Here is a 16,910-nt window from a genome sequence, read left to right as displayed (position 1 = left end):
CCTGGATGGGTGGCAAGAAGTCAAGTTATCCACGTGTACTTTTTATCTTGTTATCACACCTCGCCCTACTCGTCAGTTACGTGAGACGCGTGCAGTTACAGAAGATGATGATATTGATGATCATTCAACTTCTAGTGAGAAATAGTTGTTGAGTTGACTCGACTCACAAGACAAAATACGATATTAGAACAGGATGATCATACCCTCTGTTAGTCAACAAGCCGAAGGGTCGAGCTACAGACTCAAAAGGGGTACAAAACTTGCAGTGAGTTCACACCCCGATTTCGCATCATACCACCCATCAATAGTTCCCATCATCTATTCCCAACGGGCAATTCCCAGGTATCTGCGCAACCCTACCTTCTCTCCACTCCATATTATATCCGTACCTCCTCAAACTGTGCAATCTGACCAACGCTCTAGCCTGCTCAGGACATACCGACACCCGCCGTGCCCTCCCTTTCATCTCTGAACGGTCCGTTCCAACTTGCCGAATACCTAGCTCTCAAGATCAGACATGATCCACACGATGTGAAGGGCCTGGTGGAGATTCCGACAGGAGATGGGAGCGTGGGTGGGAAAGCACCAGAGAGAGATGTAGTGAGTTCAGCTACTTTGGCTGCGCTCGCAGGTGCAGTGCATCATCGGCTCAAACTTCCATGATCGCCCTGTGATTTGAGCTGACAAAATATTTGTCTTGTCCATAGTGGATCTACGAGCACCTAAGGTCAGCTATTTGTTGATCCCATGGGATAACGGTCAAGCTGACTTCTTGCCACAGACGTATACCGATAGACCTCACGCCCTTCCTCACCTCTCTTCTTCCCATCTGTACTCGCGAATCATGTCCGCAGATGAAAGCCGACGAATGGTTATACCTGTGCGTTGCGCATGGTGGAGGTGGTACAGAAGAATGTTGTGCGGTTGATTATATCTTGCATACGTGAGTGTGCGCTTCCCCAGGCTAATGTACTTTGACCAATGCTGATGTTCATTGTATCGCAGTGTCGACTCTACCACTGCTCTGCTCAACTCATCCAAAAACTTCCCTTCAAGGTGTGTCTACTCTATACACCGATCCTGCAAGATATGACATGTACTGACTGAACTCTTTTCGCTCGGCAGAATGCAGATCCCCTCCGCCTCGTTGACCCATTTCCCCTCTCTTTTCCGACGCTTATCACGTATCTTCTCTCACGCATATTTTCACCATCGCGAGGCGTTCTCTCTCGCCGAATCTGAGACATCGCTATATGCTCGATTCGTCGGTCTATGCGAGCGATACGATCTCGTCGGTCCTGGATTACTTGTCATTCCTCGAGAAGTCGTAGGGCAGTTCAGCTCCAACAGCGCAGACGAAGAAGACGAAGAGGAAGAAGACGAAGAGGAAGACGACGAAGATGAGGACGAAGACGAGGCAGACGAAGGGGATAGTGATGAGGAGGATGGTGATGCCGACGTTACAAGAAGAGGAAGAGGAGAGGAGGAGAGTGCCGGGACAAAAGGAGAGAAGAGACCGCATTCACTCGATCGACATCCGTATCCTCAAAGCACAGCTTCCTCAAGCACCAATGAAGACTCAGGCCTGGGCACGTCAATAGCATCTGCAGCGGGCGCAGGGATGACGATTGGACGAGGAACATTAGGAAGAGGGAAACAACCTCGCGCGACGATGGTATGGGGTGGAGCGGCAGATGCTCCTGCTTTACCTGAATCACAAGGAGAAGAAGAGGAAGCGGCGGACGACACTGCAGCGCGGACACGAGCACGATCGGAGAGTATAGAAAGTGCGGTTCATATTCCTTCGTTGGATAAGACGGAGGTGCCGGACGAAGCGCTAGAAGCATTAGAAGCAAGTATACCGGCAGCTGTGCCGGAGGAAGAGGCTGAGGACGACGTCCAGGGGTCAGAGGAACCGACGGCGAGTGAAGGGGAGGAAATCGTACCGAAGGACGAGATTGAGCTATTGGAGGAGCAGGGGAAGTTGGACCCTGCACCACCTGTCGCACCGCTCGCGACCGCGGCAGATCCAGAGACAAAGGACGTAGCTACGAGCCCTGCATCCGCAGAGCAAGAGGAGGAAGGTGACGGTTTGGAGGAGGTCAAGTTGGACGAGGACGAGAAGACTCCGATCGTCATGGACAAAGTTGAGTCTGTAACGGAGGAGAAGGAGTCATCGCCTGTGAAAGAAAAGACATCTTCGCCTGTGGGGAAGAAGAGCGAAGGAACATCACCGAAGAAGGAGACGTCACCGAGTAAGAACAAGAAATCTCATAATAAGAAGAAGGGAGTGTCCCCGAAGGGGAAAGGGAAGTCGTCTGGTACACCAGTGAAGGTGCAAGCGGATAAGCAGACGACTGAGCCGCCTTCTGGCGAGGGGAAGAAGGAGAAAGAAAAGGAGGACGAGGTGAAGGCGAAGTCAGAGTGATCCATCATCTTACTGTAATAATAGTCAGCATTCTTGAATGATCATCCTGTGCACATCATTGACAAATCGAAGGGACAGGCATCTTCAAGAGTGCTTGTAGCAGAGACCGACTAAGCATCGGCAATAATTTCTGGTCAAGTGACAGTGGACAGCAGCTAGCGTTGCAACATCAGCACATATTATTTCTCTCGATGCACTGCATGCATCTACCCAGGCACTGTTCCATTTGTGTATCACATGAAACGTCATCCATTATGCTGCTTGTTGATATTAAGGAAGAAGGGGTGTGAATTGGAGTGTGGTTGATATGGCCCGTTGGATGGGTTGGACGGTCGATCGGAAGGAAATGTTGCGCCTGGCGAGAAATCCATCAAAATCGAAGTAAACAAGCAAATAACCATTTGGTGAGGAAACAACCAAGCAAGCAAGTAAGGATGCATGCATTGTGGACGATGTGGACAATGCATCGATCTTGATCGATTGATGATTGATTGATTGATTGTTTGTATCTATACTCTCTTATACATTTTTCCACTTCCATTCCTTATATTCTCTTCCCTCGAAACAGCTGGTGCTGGTCAGTCGGATTCCAACCCAATCCTCTACATCGAATCTCCTCTCTCTCCTCTCTTTCACTGTCCTTCGCGAATTATCACTCGCCCACTCAACCACACTCTTTTGACAAACAACCTCTTTACGTCTCACACGACAACTAACGCTCTGGCCCGAATCGATCTCAACCCCTAACGCACGGTCGCTCTTTTCCAGATACGAACAAACAAACACAAAGCCCCTAAGACCGAAACGTTTCATCAAATCGTCACCGACCATACCTCGCCTCGATTCTCGCGTCGACTTGAATAGATAGATGAATTGATCACTTCTCTTCTTTTCCATCTTTATCTGGATAACGACAACGATACGATAGACTACGACTTCTGAACGATACTTCTCACACTCTTTTACACCAACGACCGAATACGAAAACGAAAATCAAACACACTTCGACGCGCCTCCTTTCTTTTCCAAACGAAATCGCAAAACGACAACACAAATCACGATGATGACTTCTTCTGACAAACCCCGTCTCCATCTTGATTTCACTAAACCTACCACACCCCCACCTACATACTCGCCTCACACCTATTCGCCCACTTCACCCACTTTCCCCTCCGGATCTCCAAGTTCGAGACGATCTTCGACCGATTCGATGAACTCTGCGAGTACGCCCAAGACACCGGTCATGGCGCAGAGGATCATAATGGGTGCTTTGGTCTCGACCCCTCAATCGTACGCTGGTTCGGGTGAAGGTGACGAAGTGGACGAGAAGGAATGTAGTTTGTTCGTTCCTGGAATCGTCTTAAGTGAGTCCAAGTTGCTTCCCTTCTTTCGAACCATCACACATCAATATGGTCCAAACTGATCTCTGTTGTGCGTTTTCGTTTTCGTTTTCGTAGCCGAACCACCTCATCCTCCTACACCGAGAATACCTTCCCCGCCTATCCGTCAAACAGTCCTCTTAGCACCCACTTCCCTCCCTATCCCTCCCCCTTCATCAATGAACGAGAAATCAGCCGGTGCGAACGGACCCCAATTCTCTCCTGCATTCATGGCATTCCTCCATCCCAAACCCAAGAATGCTGCGACAATGCTGAGCATCCGTTCGATGATCCTTATCGGAGTGGTGGTTCTGGGCGGATGGCATTTGTGGAGTACGTTGGAATTGGGTGGTTTGGTCGAAGAAGCTTTTGAGATCATCTAGCGATTTGACGATTTGATATGTTTTACGTATATGGACAATTACATTTTCTTTCTATTACTTTGGTTTTATTGGTGCTTCTTCTTTCTTTCCTTTTCGATACTCTCAAAGCGTGTAAGCTCTACGAGCTGCACCACGATGGCATTAACTTAACGCCGACTTTGTTTCTCGCTCTCGCTCTTGCTCCCTCGTCTCCCCTTCGAATTGTAAACCCTCTCTAGTCTATACCCTCTATACTTGACGACACTTGACGAATGAATGTTCTAACGGTACGCTTCGCATCCCGAGTTCAGCAGCCTGTCTTGAAGCAGCCTTATGTCACTGTATGACCTCGCGTGCTGTCGCTGTGGCTGCACGCTATAAAGCTACAAGATGCATTGCGGTGTTCATGCTATCGTATGTGTCAAATCGTAAAAATGTCCTAAGCATCGTCCGTTATGTGTCGTAGCAAGTCAAAAGTCCCACCGTCCGTCCGTCCGTCCTCCTTACACAACGACCACTCCAGAAAAGAGGTCCGTCTACAAAGATATGCTCGAGGCAATATGTTGGTATATAATTATAAAATGGGTATAGTACTCGTACTAGTTTTGATTCCCGCCACTTCGTATACCTGCAGCCATCCAATCTCCGAAATCTAGACCTAATCCTTCGAAATGAAGACTTCTCAACTGAACGTCATTCATCAGACTCGAGTATGCCTCAGAGGGGATAGTCCCGTCTTCATTTAGAGGTATAGGAGGGATCGGTACTTTCCCAGCGACAGCAGAGGCGAGAGCTGCTTCTCGTAGAGCTAAAGCTTGTGCTTGGGATAAAGAATGGTATGGTGTAGATTGTTGATGTTGCTTTCGAGAAGAGGTGTGTAGTTTGCGCAACAACGCTTCCGGACTTGCAAATCGTCCTTTGGGGATCGGGGTGGAGTCCGTAGCCGTAGTTGAAGTTTGCGAAGAAGGGGGTGGCGGTGGTGGCGGTGTCTCAACGAGGACTGTATCGCTGGGTAAGGACTCAAGGTCGAGGTCGAGATCGAGACCATCGTCATTTTGCCCAATGATCTCGGTTGAGGTTATCGCAGACGATGAAGGTTGGTCGAAGGCGTTCGGGTCAGATGCGATGAACATCTCCATAGGGTTTTGGATCGGCGTGACTACCATCTCCGTCTCATCTGTATCCGCACTACCTCGTCGTTCTTCCATCACTCTCCCGAGTAATGACGAGCTGCCGTCTGTCTCGTTGGTCATATTGCCCACAAACGCAGGAAGACCGAGTACGACGACAGCCTCGACACTCCGCCTAGCACCCTTTGGCACAATCACAACGTTGCCTTGTCTGGCAGGTCCAGAACCCAGGTATTCCTGCAATGACACAGCTGGATCTCGTCGTGTTCGAGGGGAGACTTGCATGAGCTGAGCGTGCATGAGTTCCTCGGGGTCCTCCTCGTCATCATCGAGTGACGTGGTGGAGATTGTAGTTGCGGCAGGTGAATCCGGATGAGTAGCGGAGACGGAAGCGGAAGTGGAAGTTGACGATAGATCCAGCGCTGGCAATAAGGGTGCTAGCGGATTGACCGGTCGCGAGACTGATTCGATACTTGATCGAGTCTTGCTGACCGTCTTCGTTGGCTCTGAGCTCTCCTCAGAGGAACGCGAGTCGTCCATCGTGGAGGGCGATTCACACCTCGTTGGTACGAGAACGGAGGTGGAAGCATCCGCCTCCTGGATACCTTGAGCTGTTGACACCCTGGATGGACCCAGGGGAACGGCACTGTGGACCACCTTCCTCGCTTCTTTCTCCTTCTTGTATACATCCGGCAAGTCCGGTACCCTAGGTACCGCCACACCTGACTGCTTCGCCAAGCTCCCTGTTACGGGTGTACTGCTCGATCGCTTCTTGAACGCGCTGGACATATTCGATAACGAGAAACGCTTGCTCAAACCTCGAGGTGTCGGCGTGGCAGTATGAGGCGGGTTGATGGTCGAGGAAGGTGTCTCGGGGTACGATGAGGCGGGAAGTTCACTCTGTGTCGTGGATAATCCAGGAGTAGTTGGCGTCGTAGATGACGATGTTCCAGCGAAAGACTCGCTCGTTGTGCTTTTCGCCATCTTGACATCAATCTTGAGCGAAGGTTTTGACCTCGCCCTGGAAAGGATACCGCGTCCCCTTTCTTTGGGTTTGTCTTCGGAACCTTTCCGTCCACTTGAGGATTTGGGCAAGGAAATGGACGTGACAGAAGCATTGGTAGGTGCCGAAGTACTTGCAGGGGTGGATGAACTGAAGAAGAATGTCTTGAGTGATTTTTGCTTCTTGATCGTTTGAGGGCGCGAAGGAACAGGCGGAGCGGGCACTTGATCAAGAAGACTTGAGGATAATTGGGACGACGAGGCGGCGGAAAGGGAAAGTGCTCGGGTTTTGCGAACAGATTTGGGTTCAGCGGACTCGGTAGGGTGTGATGGTTCCTGCTTCTCGGATGGTTGCATGTCGACAACCGGCGACTCAGCTTCGAAGGCTTCGGAGTTTTTCTCAGGGATGATCGAAGGCGGTGTCACTTCCACGAATGGAATTGCAGGAGGAACCTCTATATCAGGTGCCGATGACGAGTCAACCATATCTGAATCGTCACCATCCCGAGAATGGTGTTTCGTTTCTTCGATTCTTGCCAACATGTTCGCTGCGATCTCCTCTTCGGATTCCAGAGCTCTGATCTTCCTAGGTGGTGAGCTCGGTCGTCCGTCGACGCTATCGATCCATCCAGTCGCTGTGGTCGGGACTCCACTCATCCTTCTCCGTCGGTCTTCTACTACCTGTTCTCTTTTCTTGGGCATGACGACACCACTTGGTGCAGCGCCCCATCCACCTCGAGCACGTTGGAATTTAGGTGGAGGTAGGACGAAACCGTCTGCCATCCCAGCCCAAGTTGGATTTGTAGCGTATACGGAAGTCGGTCGTCGAGGCGGTGAAGCCACTGATGGTGGTGAGGTCATTCGTCGACTCGGGGGAGAAGTGGGAGGTGATGTTGGTGGGGAAAGGAATGGATGAGGTAGGGTAGGAGGTGGTGTAGCAGGTCGAAGGAAATGAGGTGGTGGGTAGAGAATGATAGGTTCGCCCTCGTCTACGTCACAGGAAGACGCTCATTAGCTTATGTTTTCCCTTGTGGTCGGGATAAGACTTACCCTCTGGAGGCACAAGTCGAACTCTTGGCAACGTTCTCACTCTTTCCCATTCGACCTCATCCTCCAAAGCCATTCCATTCTTCCTAGACCCAAAGACCTCTTCACTCTTATTCCTACCCATCATGATCGGAACCCCCACTTGTGATTTCCTATATGACGAGAATGGACCGCCACGTTCGTTCGATGAGCTCAGAGAATGTTTCATTGGGATTGAGATGGGTGTTGATGATGTGGATGTGGAAGTGGAAGGAAGGGGAGAACGACGTAATCTTGAGAAGAGGGAGGATTTTGGTCGAGTAGTTGTAGATGGTGAGGAAGGTGGGGAGATCATAGATGCCCTGGTGAGGGGTGCTCCGACGTTATTGGTCTCCATCTTGAGCGGTACTATCGCCAATGCCAAGCTTTGCGAAGCTTGTTTTGTGTGTTAGAACCGATAAAAGAAAGGGCGAAGGAAGGAGACGAAGAGTGAGTTCGGTGTTGGTTGTTGGACCCAGTACAGTATACAGTTACAACTTGGTCGGGTTACAGTCCTTTAGCTTGAGGTATGGATATGTAGTGCACGTTGTTTTGCGATTCGAATTCTGACCGACTGACGACTCGCACTCTCGCTTTTGTTGACAAATCAAGTGGGCTGACTATCTTCTGTTTGTTGTTCTTTTGGCGTAGAAGCTGATCTACATATAGAAGACAGTCAAGTCAGATACGAATGCTCATCTTCATCCCCCACAGGCTACTCGTCCCAAGTACGAAGCGAGGTCGGTGTCCCACTCACCTGTTTTTCGTTCTATTGTTATTGTCGTTTCAAAACGCCTCTTTTCGGTTCAAAGCCACACGACAGATAAGTATAAGTGATTGAACGCTCGGTCCTCTTTTGGCGTTCTCAAGGATAACTTCTTTGTCGCTTTGTTATTGTTCAAGACAAGAAGAGGTAAGCACAGACCACACACCTATTCATGCAATACGCAGTCCATCTCTCTCTCTCCACATACTATGCATGACGAGCTACCTTTGTTTTTGTTATTGACATTAGTAGTAGTATCATTAGTATCAATAGACTGACTAGTGCAGGGTCAGGGATCCATTGTATCACTCTGAAACATGCCAACCTGTCGGATGGATCATCGAAAAGATAGGGAACCCCGCACTACCGGACGTTTAACATCCTCGAGACGAACTAAACTTCAAGCCACATTTTACTTTGACTGACGCAATGCGATGCGCAAACACTCAGTAAACAAGCAACACTGCGACAATGGAACGAAACAATGCACATGCGATGCGCAGTATGCTTGGCCGAGTCAGCAATCAAGTAGGCAACAAGCTTACTCGTTATTTGTGACGTAACTCCGTGATGGGGTAAACAAAGCGATAGCTTACAGATAGACTGAGCGGACAAATATCTGCGGGGGAGTGTAGTAAAAGTGATCATCGGTAAGTACACCACGGACAACTGCTAATACCTCCGAGCAAAGGTATTTACGAGAAGTAAACATGGTGAGTTGGGAAGTATAACTGATAGGCTGCGTTGGTATGTCATGCATGAATGATCGGGATAAAACTTATGCTGAGTCTGACTGATTAAAAAATTGGTTTGACGGATCGTCCGTGACTGACTGACTGACCCTCCCTCGCCCACCGCTGCAACCTACAGGGCATATGTTGATACGTGTATTGCATGTCAAAATAAACTCATAAATACGTATATGGTAAAAACATGCAGTGCAGTGTGAAAAAGCATCACAACCTCGTTCCCAACCCATGCAGATGATCTTTATTCCAATCGTCTCAGCAGGCATTACTATATATGATATCGTACAGATCTCGTCTATTATCGTCGTCGTCGCTCACAAAACCGTCATGATCATTCCCATCAACATCGCCATACTTGTCCATCCCGCCCCACCCTTCGGAATAGCCGCCATAGCAGACGAACCACTCGTCGCGGACGTAGCAGAGGATGCTGCTGAGGTTGCCGCAGCCGCCGAAGCATCACCAGTGCTGGCAGTGACCACAACGATAGGTGCAGCATCGGGTGAGCCTGCAGATGAAGTGCCGGCCGAAGCGGAAGCAGAGGCCTTAGAACCACTGGCGGATGCTGCACCAGAAGAAGAGGTCGCACTGGCATTGGCGGAAGCAGTGGACGCACCCGTCGGTGACGCCAGAAGAGAAGGGTTGTTGACAATGGTAGTCGATTGAGCAGCTTCACTGCTAGTAACTGCGCCAGCGAGGTTGGCGAATCCGACCGCAGCGGGACTATATCTGAAAACAGTGTATGTGTTTTTCAGGACAGCATCACCGACGATCCATTGAACAGGCGACGAGGATGAAAGGGACTGGACGTAGGCGGCACCGGTACACATCGATGTATCCGAAGAGTATTTGCCAAGGTTGAAGTCTTGATCGGTGACTTTGATGTTAAATCCGCCAAACTTGATTTCAAAGTTGACAGAAGTTGTACAAGGGTATTCGTAGTATGAAGCGTAGCTTCCAGTCATACGTTTCGATCCTGGAATGGCAGCATAGATGGACGCGATGATCGACTCGGGCCCGCCGATGAGGGTGGTACCGGTGTCGATGGCTGCCATTTTGGATCCCCCAAGGGAGATAGACGAGCCTTGCATCGAGATACCTAGCTTACGTGTTAGTTGCTGTGTACAGTACACGGGCAAGCAATTGACTCACTGTCGATCGGAATCTGCCAATACTGCGCATTTGAACCAACAGCCACATAGGTGACGGATCCAGAGTAAAGTGAAGAGTCTGTGACGACGTCAGCACACGAATGACCCGTGACCGAAGTGCAAACTCACCGAGGTAACCGAATGTCGCACGACCACCGTCAGACTCCAACGACGAAGCACCTGCCACATTTCTGTATCGACCGAGGTAGAAGGCAAAGAGCTTCTGATTCCAAGTGGAAGATTGAGCAAGCGTAAGCCACCAAGGAGTAGCTACGTCGGGATATCCCAAGTTAGTACAACAATCGCAGCTTCATGAGTGACAATAGCAGCTCACCCTTGGAGTATGCCAAAGCCTGCCAACTAAGACCCATGATACCGCTCACACCAGAACTGAGCAGTCCCGAGCTGACGTCATCACACGAGGCAAAGGTTTGCTCGGCGACAGAGTATCCACCAAGGGTGACCAGGTCTTGCACGAGCGTACCTGCGGCTTGTCCGGAACCGTACTCGATGGAGAAGCTGGAGGTCATGCTATGGAAAATTAATCGTAAGCTGAGATATTGTGACGCAAGGCGCCCTAAACTCACTTGGCACTGGTCGAGCTGGATCCACTATTATAAGTTTCCATCGAATCGCATGCGGACGTTGTACACTTGTCAGACGCGACCCATAGATCCGAAGATCCAGTGTCAAGAACGACGTCCATCGTTTGCGCGGGCGTACCAACGCTGAGAGAGGCAGAGTACGAGGTGTCGAGGTTGTGATCGCTGTGTGACATTCGTCAGCTAATGTCCAACTTCTGATCCCTGGCCCAAGAAGACTCACGTCAAGCTGTTTATTGTGGAAGTAGAAGGCGGATCGACGATATCTTGTCAGTCCAGACATCTCCGTTTTCGCGCATAGCTCGGAATAGAAGAACGTACGGGACATCTCCATTCGCTCGCTTTGTCAACTCCTTCGCGTAAGCAGCTGCGAATCCTCCCTTGTTGCTGTTGTACTTCGAGTCGACCCTAGCTCCGGCCCAAAGCAACCAAGACGCAGGCAAGCCATCCTCGTCCCTCTCCTCGACGTCGACACTCCTATTCGCGATGCCGGATCCGCCGTGTCTCTTTCCGCCTCGATGTTTGCTTGATCGTGGTAGTTCTCGTTTTGTCCTCTCGTAAGCTTTGGCTCGCTTGATGTGGCCTTGTCCGTGCGAGAGAGAGGCGGAGAAGCCACCGGCAGGTGAGCGGGCAAGTAGCGTGGGACTGACTGGTTCTGGGTTGGCCACGGGGGTAGCCAACGCAAGGGGTAGAGAAACGAGAAGTAGTAAGGGGAGCATTATGGTGGTGGTCTCGCGGTTATAATATGGGGGATGCGAGAATGGGATTTAAGATAGATTAGATATGCTGGGAAAGTGGGGGAGATTGGAGAGAAGAGGAGTCTTGCAGACTATGGAATTGAAAGTGTTTGACGTCGATCAGCCGCTCTTTCAGACTCGACAACGTATATAGGAGAGTAGGTCACTCACAAAGACAAGAGAAAATCGAGGAGACGGTTTCTACTACTATGAAGGGGATTCAGTATACTGCGAGCGCGGTCAAAGGAAGGTCGTGACTACGGGGGAATGGGACGTCCAAGCCAAACTCACTCAAAGGAATCCCGAGGAGAAGTGAAGTCTTGGCTGTCCAGCAGTCGGTCGTTTCGTATGCAATGCTTGTGTCGAAATATGGGGGAAAATGGCTCGATCAACGAGTAGAAGGTTATACTACCGGTCCAGCCAGAGAAAATGATGCTATGCAATGATGAATGCGTGAAGAGAAAGGTAGACAAGATGATAATATAGGAGTGGAAAAGGCTTGTACACTAAATCGCAGCAAAGTCAAAAACGGACTATTCGGCACTGCGCAAAAACAAGTCGCGCTTTCCTGAGTTCCGTGCGAAGTTGAGGGGGAACTCTCCTTGGCGGAACGAATGGGATTAGATAATTGGGTTCGTCGGTCTGGAAGTGATGAAGATGATGCCGCAATTCGCTTTACTCCCAAACCCCGTAGTAGCTATTCGGTATGCGTAATTATTATGTATTGATCGTCGTCAAAAGCTCACGCAGTCACGAGAAGAACGTGTCGGGGGTGAGATGTGCGTTTTGGTCCTATCTTTCGTTCTGTCTTTTGGTGCGCTACTCGTTCAGGGTATGACTTTTCAGGAAAAGAATGTGGGGTCTTGTTTCGTCCGATAAATCTGAAGCGACAACGATAAAGGTCGAGAATGTATGTATGTACTCTTGATCTACCAGGAAAGAGAAGGTGAATTGGGGTAGGGAACATATATATATATATATGTAAGAAGCAATGACGAGAGGTGACTTCTGATCATTGAGACAAACACACACACCTACCCAGAGACCTGACCTAGATCTGCGCACGAGCCTTCATTCAACGGGATCTTGGCAGACCGCAGTGCAGATAGAAGTGGGCCCCTGCGCATGTGAGTTGACTGTGAACCCCCTCATCGGTGCTCTACCTGCGCATGCCATGTGCCGAGATGAAACAGATCGTAATATCCATCCATCCAATCCAATCCCATCAATTCCAGACAACTTGCCCACTGCGGAAAATGAAACACATTCTCAATGCCTCGATCCTAAAGCTTAAATGTGGGGTGGGAGGTTACCCTTTGCACGAGATAAGTGGTCTCGTCATATCGACTGAATGAGTGGCGAGTGACATGTTACTCAGTGGAGTGTACCCAGCTAGTATATACATAACGTATTCTGACAACGATCGAAGGGGATGATAGATCGTGTCCCTTTCAAATGAGGAGGGGATGTTGTTATTTGTGGTCTCTGTGGAGACTGGACCGCTGCGGCAGCAGATTGACCACGTAAACGAACAAAGACAAAGACGATTCAATAACGCACAGATAGAGAGGCACGTCCTGGACGTGTTTCGGACCTTGAACTCAACTCAAGCCGAGCCGAGCCATTTCACAATCTCCACCAGCAGAGTTAGGCTCGCGTCATTCCAAGTGACGAGATTTGCTGCGATGCTGTCACGTGGTCTCATTTAATGCAAATGGTGTCACCGCTTAACGTGGAGGAGGAATTACGCATTGAGCCCCGGATTAAAGTGGAGAGGAGCGGGGCGTGCTCGTAGTGTTCGTTGGAGCAACGACCAAAAATCTTGGTGTCGTATCTATTCTGCAAACATCCATCCTTCTTTGCTTGAACCGTAGACAGACCAGAAGGACATTCCTATACCGCTTACTCACGCAACTAGATACGCATTGCACTAAACAATAGATATTCAAAATGAGCGAAATGGACTATTACATTGGTTTCGACGTGTGAGTTGACTGTTGATCAAGATGAGGAGAATCAACAACTGATTGGTGAATAGCGGCACTGGTTCCGGCCGAGCTTGTCTCGTTGACCGCAACGGCAAGCTTATCGCTGAGCACTCTGGTGAGTCAACCTTCCAAACCTCGGCCGCTGTCCCAGCTCACACTCCCTCTTGGCATTAGCTGCGACGTTGACCCACCGATCCCCTTCCGACCCTCGGATCTTCGAACAATCCACCCAAAACATCTGGTCTTCTCTCTCTACATGCTGCAAGAAGATCCTCGCCGAGTCAGGCATCAACCCCTCCCAAGTCAAGGGTATCGGGTTCGACGCGACATGTTCCCTTGCAGTTGTCGACAAGTCTGGTAAACCCATCAGTGTCAGTAGGACCGGTGCCAAAGGAGAGGAGAATGAGAGTGATGACAATCTGGGCAAGGAGGGAGAGTGGAATGTCATCCTTTGGGCGGATCATAGAGCCGAGGAGGAGGCGGAGAAGATCAATGCGACGGGTGAAGGTGTTCTCGGTTTCGTCGGAAAGACGATGAGTGTGAGTGAAATTTTCTAAGCTCTTCCATGTTCGTCTATGTCAGACACATCATGCTTATGTCACCTATCACGTTGCAGCTCGAGATGGAGATCCCAAAGACACTTTGGCTCAGCAAACACATGGCTAAAGACAAGTTCAAGGATTGTATGCTGTTTGAGTGAGTTTTACCATCCGTTCGCATATAATGGTGCGACCAGCGCTTTACTGACGACTGCTTCGCAGCTTGCCCGACTATCTCACCTACCACGCCACTACCTCCCTGGCCAGATCCAGCTGTTCTCTCGCTTGCAAGTGCTCTTTTGTCCCCATTGGCGCTACCATGCAGCACGAGTGCGAGGGTGGCAAGGAGGAAGTCAGCAAAGAAGGATGGTCCGCTAGGTTCTTCAATAAGATTGGTAAGTCACCAACTATTTCATAATGAGGCCGCGTTCATGTAGCTTTCCTTTCAGGCCTCGAGGATATCGTCAACGAGGACTTTGAGAGACTCGGAGGTATTCCCGGGAAGAACGGTCTTGTTCTCACTGCTGGTCAACCGGTCGGCAAAGGTCTGAGCAAGCGAGCTGCAGAAGAGCTTGGTCTTGTTGAGGGAACCGCAGTGGGAAGCGGTGTTATAGACGCGTGAGTACCGCTTACTCAGCTTCAAGCAGATAACAAGTGTATTGAAATCAACTTCGGTGCAGGTACGCTGGGTGGATTGGTACTGTCGCAGCTGCCGCTGGTGAAGGCAAGCCGAAGCCCACCCTTGAGGATGCTAGTGCAAGACTGGCGGCTATTGCTGGTACTAGTACATGTCATATTGCTCAGAGCAAGGAGGGTATCTTGGTGCCAGGGTGAGTCTCTCCCCCACTTGAATATGAGAAACTTCGCTGACTCTCACACTTCAGTGTGGTAAGTGTTGTTTGGTGGCCGATGGATCCCTATGAATTGCTAACCAGTATCTCAATTTCAGTGGGGACCTTATCGAGATGCGGTGTTCCCTGGTTTATGGATGAACGAAGGAGGACAGTCGTCTACCGGTCAGGTACGTCCGAGCAGCACCAAAGGTCTGCTCTACCAACGGCACTAACGATCGTCGCCCCTTTCAGCTCATCGACTTCATGATGCAAACCCATCCAGCCTATCCCAAACTCCTTGAGCTATCTCAGAAGACTGGAAAGAGCACATTCGAGCTGCTGGGAGACCGACTCGAAGAAATGCAGAAAGAGCGAGGTGCCGAAACCTTGAGTAAGTATCCTCTGGGTGTAGCTTGAGAGTATAGCTGACTCCGGGTGTGCAGCCCATCTCACCAAGGATCTCCACTTCTACCCTGATCTGGTGAGCTGCATATCATTCTACTTGCCAACAGGCGTACTGAAAAGAACCTCCGTAGCACGGTAACCGTTCGCCTCTTGCCGATCCGAGAATGAAGGGTATGATCGTTGGCCTTACGCTGGACGACACATTGAGCGATCTGGCCGCCAAGTTCAACGTTACTCTCGAGGTGAGCATGTTCAGCTGTTCTCCACGAGGTCCTCACCTAACATATGTAATGTGAAATCAGGCTATCGCACTTCAGACCCGACATATTGTCGACGAGATGAACGCCAAGGGTCACAAGATCGACTCCATCTATATGAGTGGATCTCAGGCAAAGAATGGCCCGCTCATGCGACTCCTTGCGACCGTTCTCCAAATGCCAATCATCATCCCTCCTCAACCTTCAGCCGCCGTTGTGCTCGGCGCGGCCATGCTCGGTCGATATGCTTACGACTTGACTGTCGAGCGACAAGGCAAGGCTATCGTTACTCAGGCAGATGCGGAAGAAGCCAAAGAAAAAGAAGGAACCAGGTTATGGGATGTTATGGTTGAGATGACTCATCCTGGAAAGAGGATTGATCCTCGATCCGACGTGGAGGGTGCGAGAGAGGTCAAGCTCTTGGACGCGAAGTACAAGATCTTTAGAGAGGCAGTGGACGTTCAGAGGAAGTGGAGAAGCATGGTTGCAGATGCAGTCAAGGAGTGATCGGAAGATAGGACATTTATAGAAAGTCAAAACAGACGGAATGCATATAATGCGAATAGCTTGACACTGAAGCCGCAGAGTACACTTGGTAACGAATTTAGACAGCAGGATAGCGTTACAAGCAGAGCCTGCTCATATCACGTGATGGATTCCGGTCGGTCCTCTTATCTGAGCACCCGCTTGGCAGAATTCTCTGGACCGCGGGCCATTGCCCGAGACCGTGAGTGAGGTATTACGTATATGAGATAGCTTTACGGCAATTTTTACCCACTCGGATCGATTGACAGAAACGCTTACTCACCCCTCCGGCACGCAATGAATCGGTCTGCTGTGGTGGCAAAAAGGTGTCATGTCATATCATGTTGCACCGAACATCTCCATACATACTCCCCTTTCGGTCTATTATTATAGTATGTATATCCTCGGACAAGGTCGGGCTTACGAGAGGAAAGGGGGAGGGAGCGGCTCTTTTATATGCAGCAGTAGTATCTGATATCTTGGAGGGATCGGGAGAAGGAGATGGAAAGAACGGAACATAATGGAATCGTTCGTTTACCTTCGGGCATGGGTGACCGATGTACTGTATGATGTACCAACATGATGATGGGATATGTAAATGCAAACTTAACTTGTCATGCCCGGGTTGCCACGTCTTCGTCCTCGTCTACTGGCCGAACGACTCTTTCCTGTAAATAAAGTTGAAATAGAATAGAATCCACACCACCCTTTCGTTACTCTTTACCCTTAAACAAAGCTTGGATAATCAATCGAGCGAGAGGTTTGGCTTAGTGGAAACGTCACTCATCGTCTATTATTATTATTCATTCATACAACCCCGTTCAAATCGACACACAACTTAATTCACTTTCCCTCTTTCTTTCCTTTCTCCTTTCTCGTATCATACCTACATTGCACTTTACTACGTTGATCGTATCCCCATCTTTGAAGGAGGATGGTGAAAGCTCAGTAAATCACAACAGGACTACACAAATCATCAATTGACAACCAAC

General features: G+C 49.8%; 5 protein-coding genes across 5 annotated transcripts; 3 read left to right on the top strand and 2 right to left on the bottom strand.

Moving 5' to 3' along the window:
- Positions 1–193: 193 nt before the first annotated feature.
- On the top strand, positions 194–2,428 carry CI109_105980 (uncharacterized protein; the record flags this gene model as incomplete). The annotated part of the gene is made up of 6 exons (XM_065967757.1): positions 194–265; positions 433–600; positions 708–727; positions 782–943; positions 1,006–1,056; positions 1,126–2,428. 6 exons carry the CDS (start codon positions 194–196, stop codon positions 2,426–2,428), a joined length of 1,776 nt encoding a protein of 591 aa, XP_065823829.1.
- Positions 2,429–3,491: 1,063 nt separating this feature from the next.
- On the top strand, positions 3,492–4,190 carry CI109_105979 (uncharacterized protein; the record flags this gene model as incomplete). Its single annotated transcript, XM_032005130.2, has 2 exons — positions 3,492–3,792; positions 3,886–4,190. The coding sequence occupies 2 exons, from the start codon at positions 3,492–3,494 to the stop codon at positions 4,188–4,190; spliced, it is 606 nt and encodes a 201-aa protein (XP_031860642.2).
- Positions 4,191–4,768: 578 nt separating this feature from the next.
- CI109_105978 (uncharacterized protein) lies at positions 4,769–7,724 on the bottom strand (the record flags this gene model as incomplete). The annotated part of the gene is made up of 2 exons (XM_032005131.1): positions 4,769–7,290; positions 7,352–7,724. 2 exons carry the CDS (start codon positions 7,722–7,724, stop codon positions 4,769–4,771), a joined length of 2,895 nt encoding a protein of 964 aa, XP_031860643.1.
- Positions 7,725–9,195: 1,471 nt separating this feature from the next.
- Positions 9,196–11,353, bottom strand: CI109_105977 (uncharacterized protein; the record flags this gene model as incomplete). Its single annotated transcript, XM_065967756.1, has 6 exons — positions 9,196–9,980; positions 10,034–10,111; positions 10,162–10,302; positions 10,367–10,563; positions 10,620–10,799; positions 10,956–11,353. 6 exons carry the CDS (start codon positions 11,351–11,353, stop codon positions 9,196–9,198), a joined length of 1,779 nt encoding a protein of 592 aa, XP_065823828.1.
- Positions 11,354–13,321: 1,968 nt separating this feature from the next.
- On the top strand, positions 13,322–15,900 carry CI109_105976 (uncharacterized protein; the record flags this gene model as incomplete). The annotated part of the gene is made up of 13 exons (XM_032005133.1): positions 13,322–13,356; positions 13,410–13,474; positions 13,534–13,898; positions 13,976–14,055; positions 14,121–14,293; positions 14,348–14,516; positions 14,579–14,728; positions 14,783–14,792; positions 14,848–14,919; positions 14,984–15,122; positions 15,175–15,212; positions 15,268–15,378; positions 15,439–15,900. The coding sequence occupies 13 exons, from the start codon at positions 13,322–13,324 to the stop codon at positions 15,898–15,900; spliced, it is 1,869 nt and encodes a 622-aa protein (XP_031860645.1).
- Positions 15,901–16,910: the final 1,010 nt, after the last annotated feature.

This window comes from Kwoniella shandongensis, chromosome 11, assembly GCF_008629635.2.
Source record: "Kwoniella shandongensis chromosome 11, complete sequence".
In the NCBI taxonomy this organism is placed as follows: Eukaryota; Fungi; Basidiomycota; class Tremellomycetes; order Tremellales; family Cryptococcaceae; genus Kwoniella; species Kwoniella shandongensis.
The sequence above is the reverse complement of the archived record's forward strand: the minus strand, read 5'-3'. Positions and strand labels throughout refer to the sequence as shown.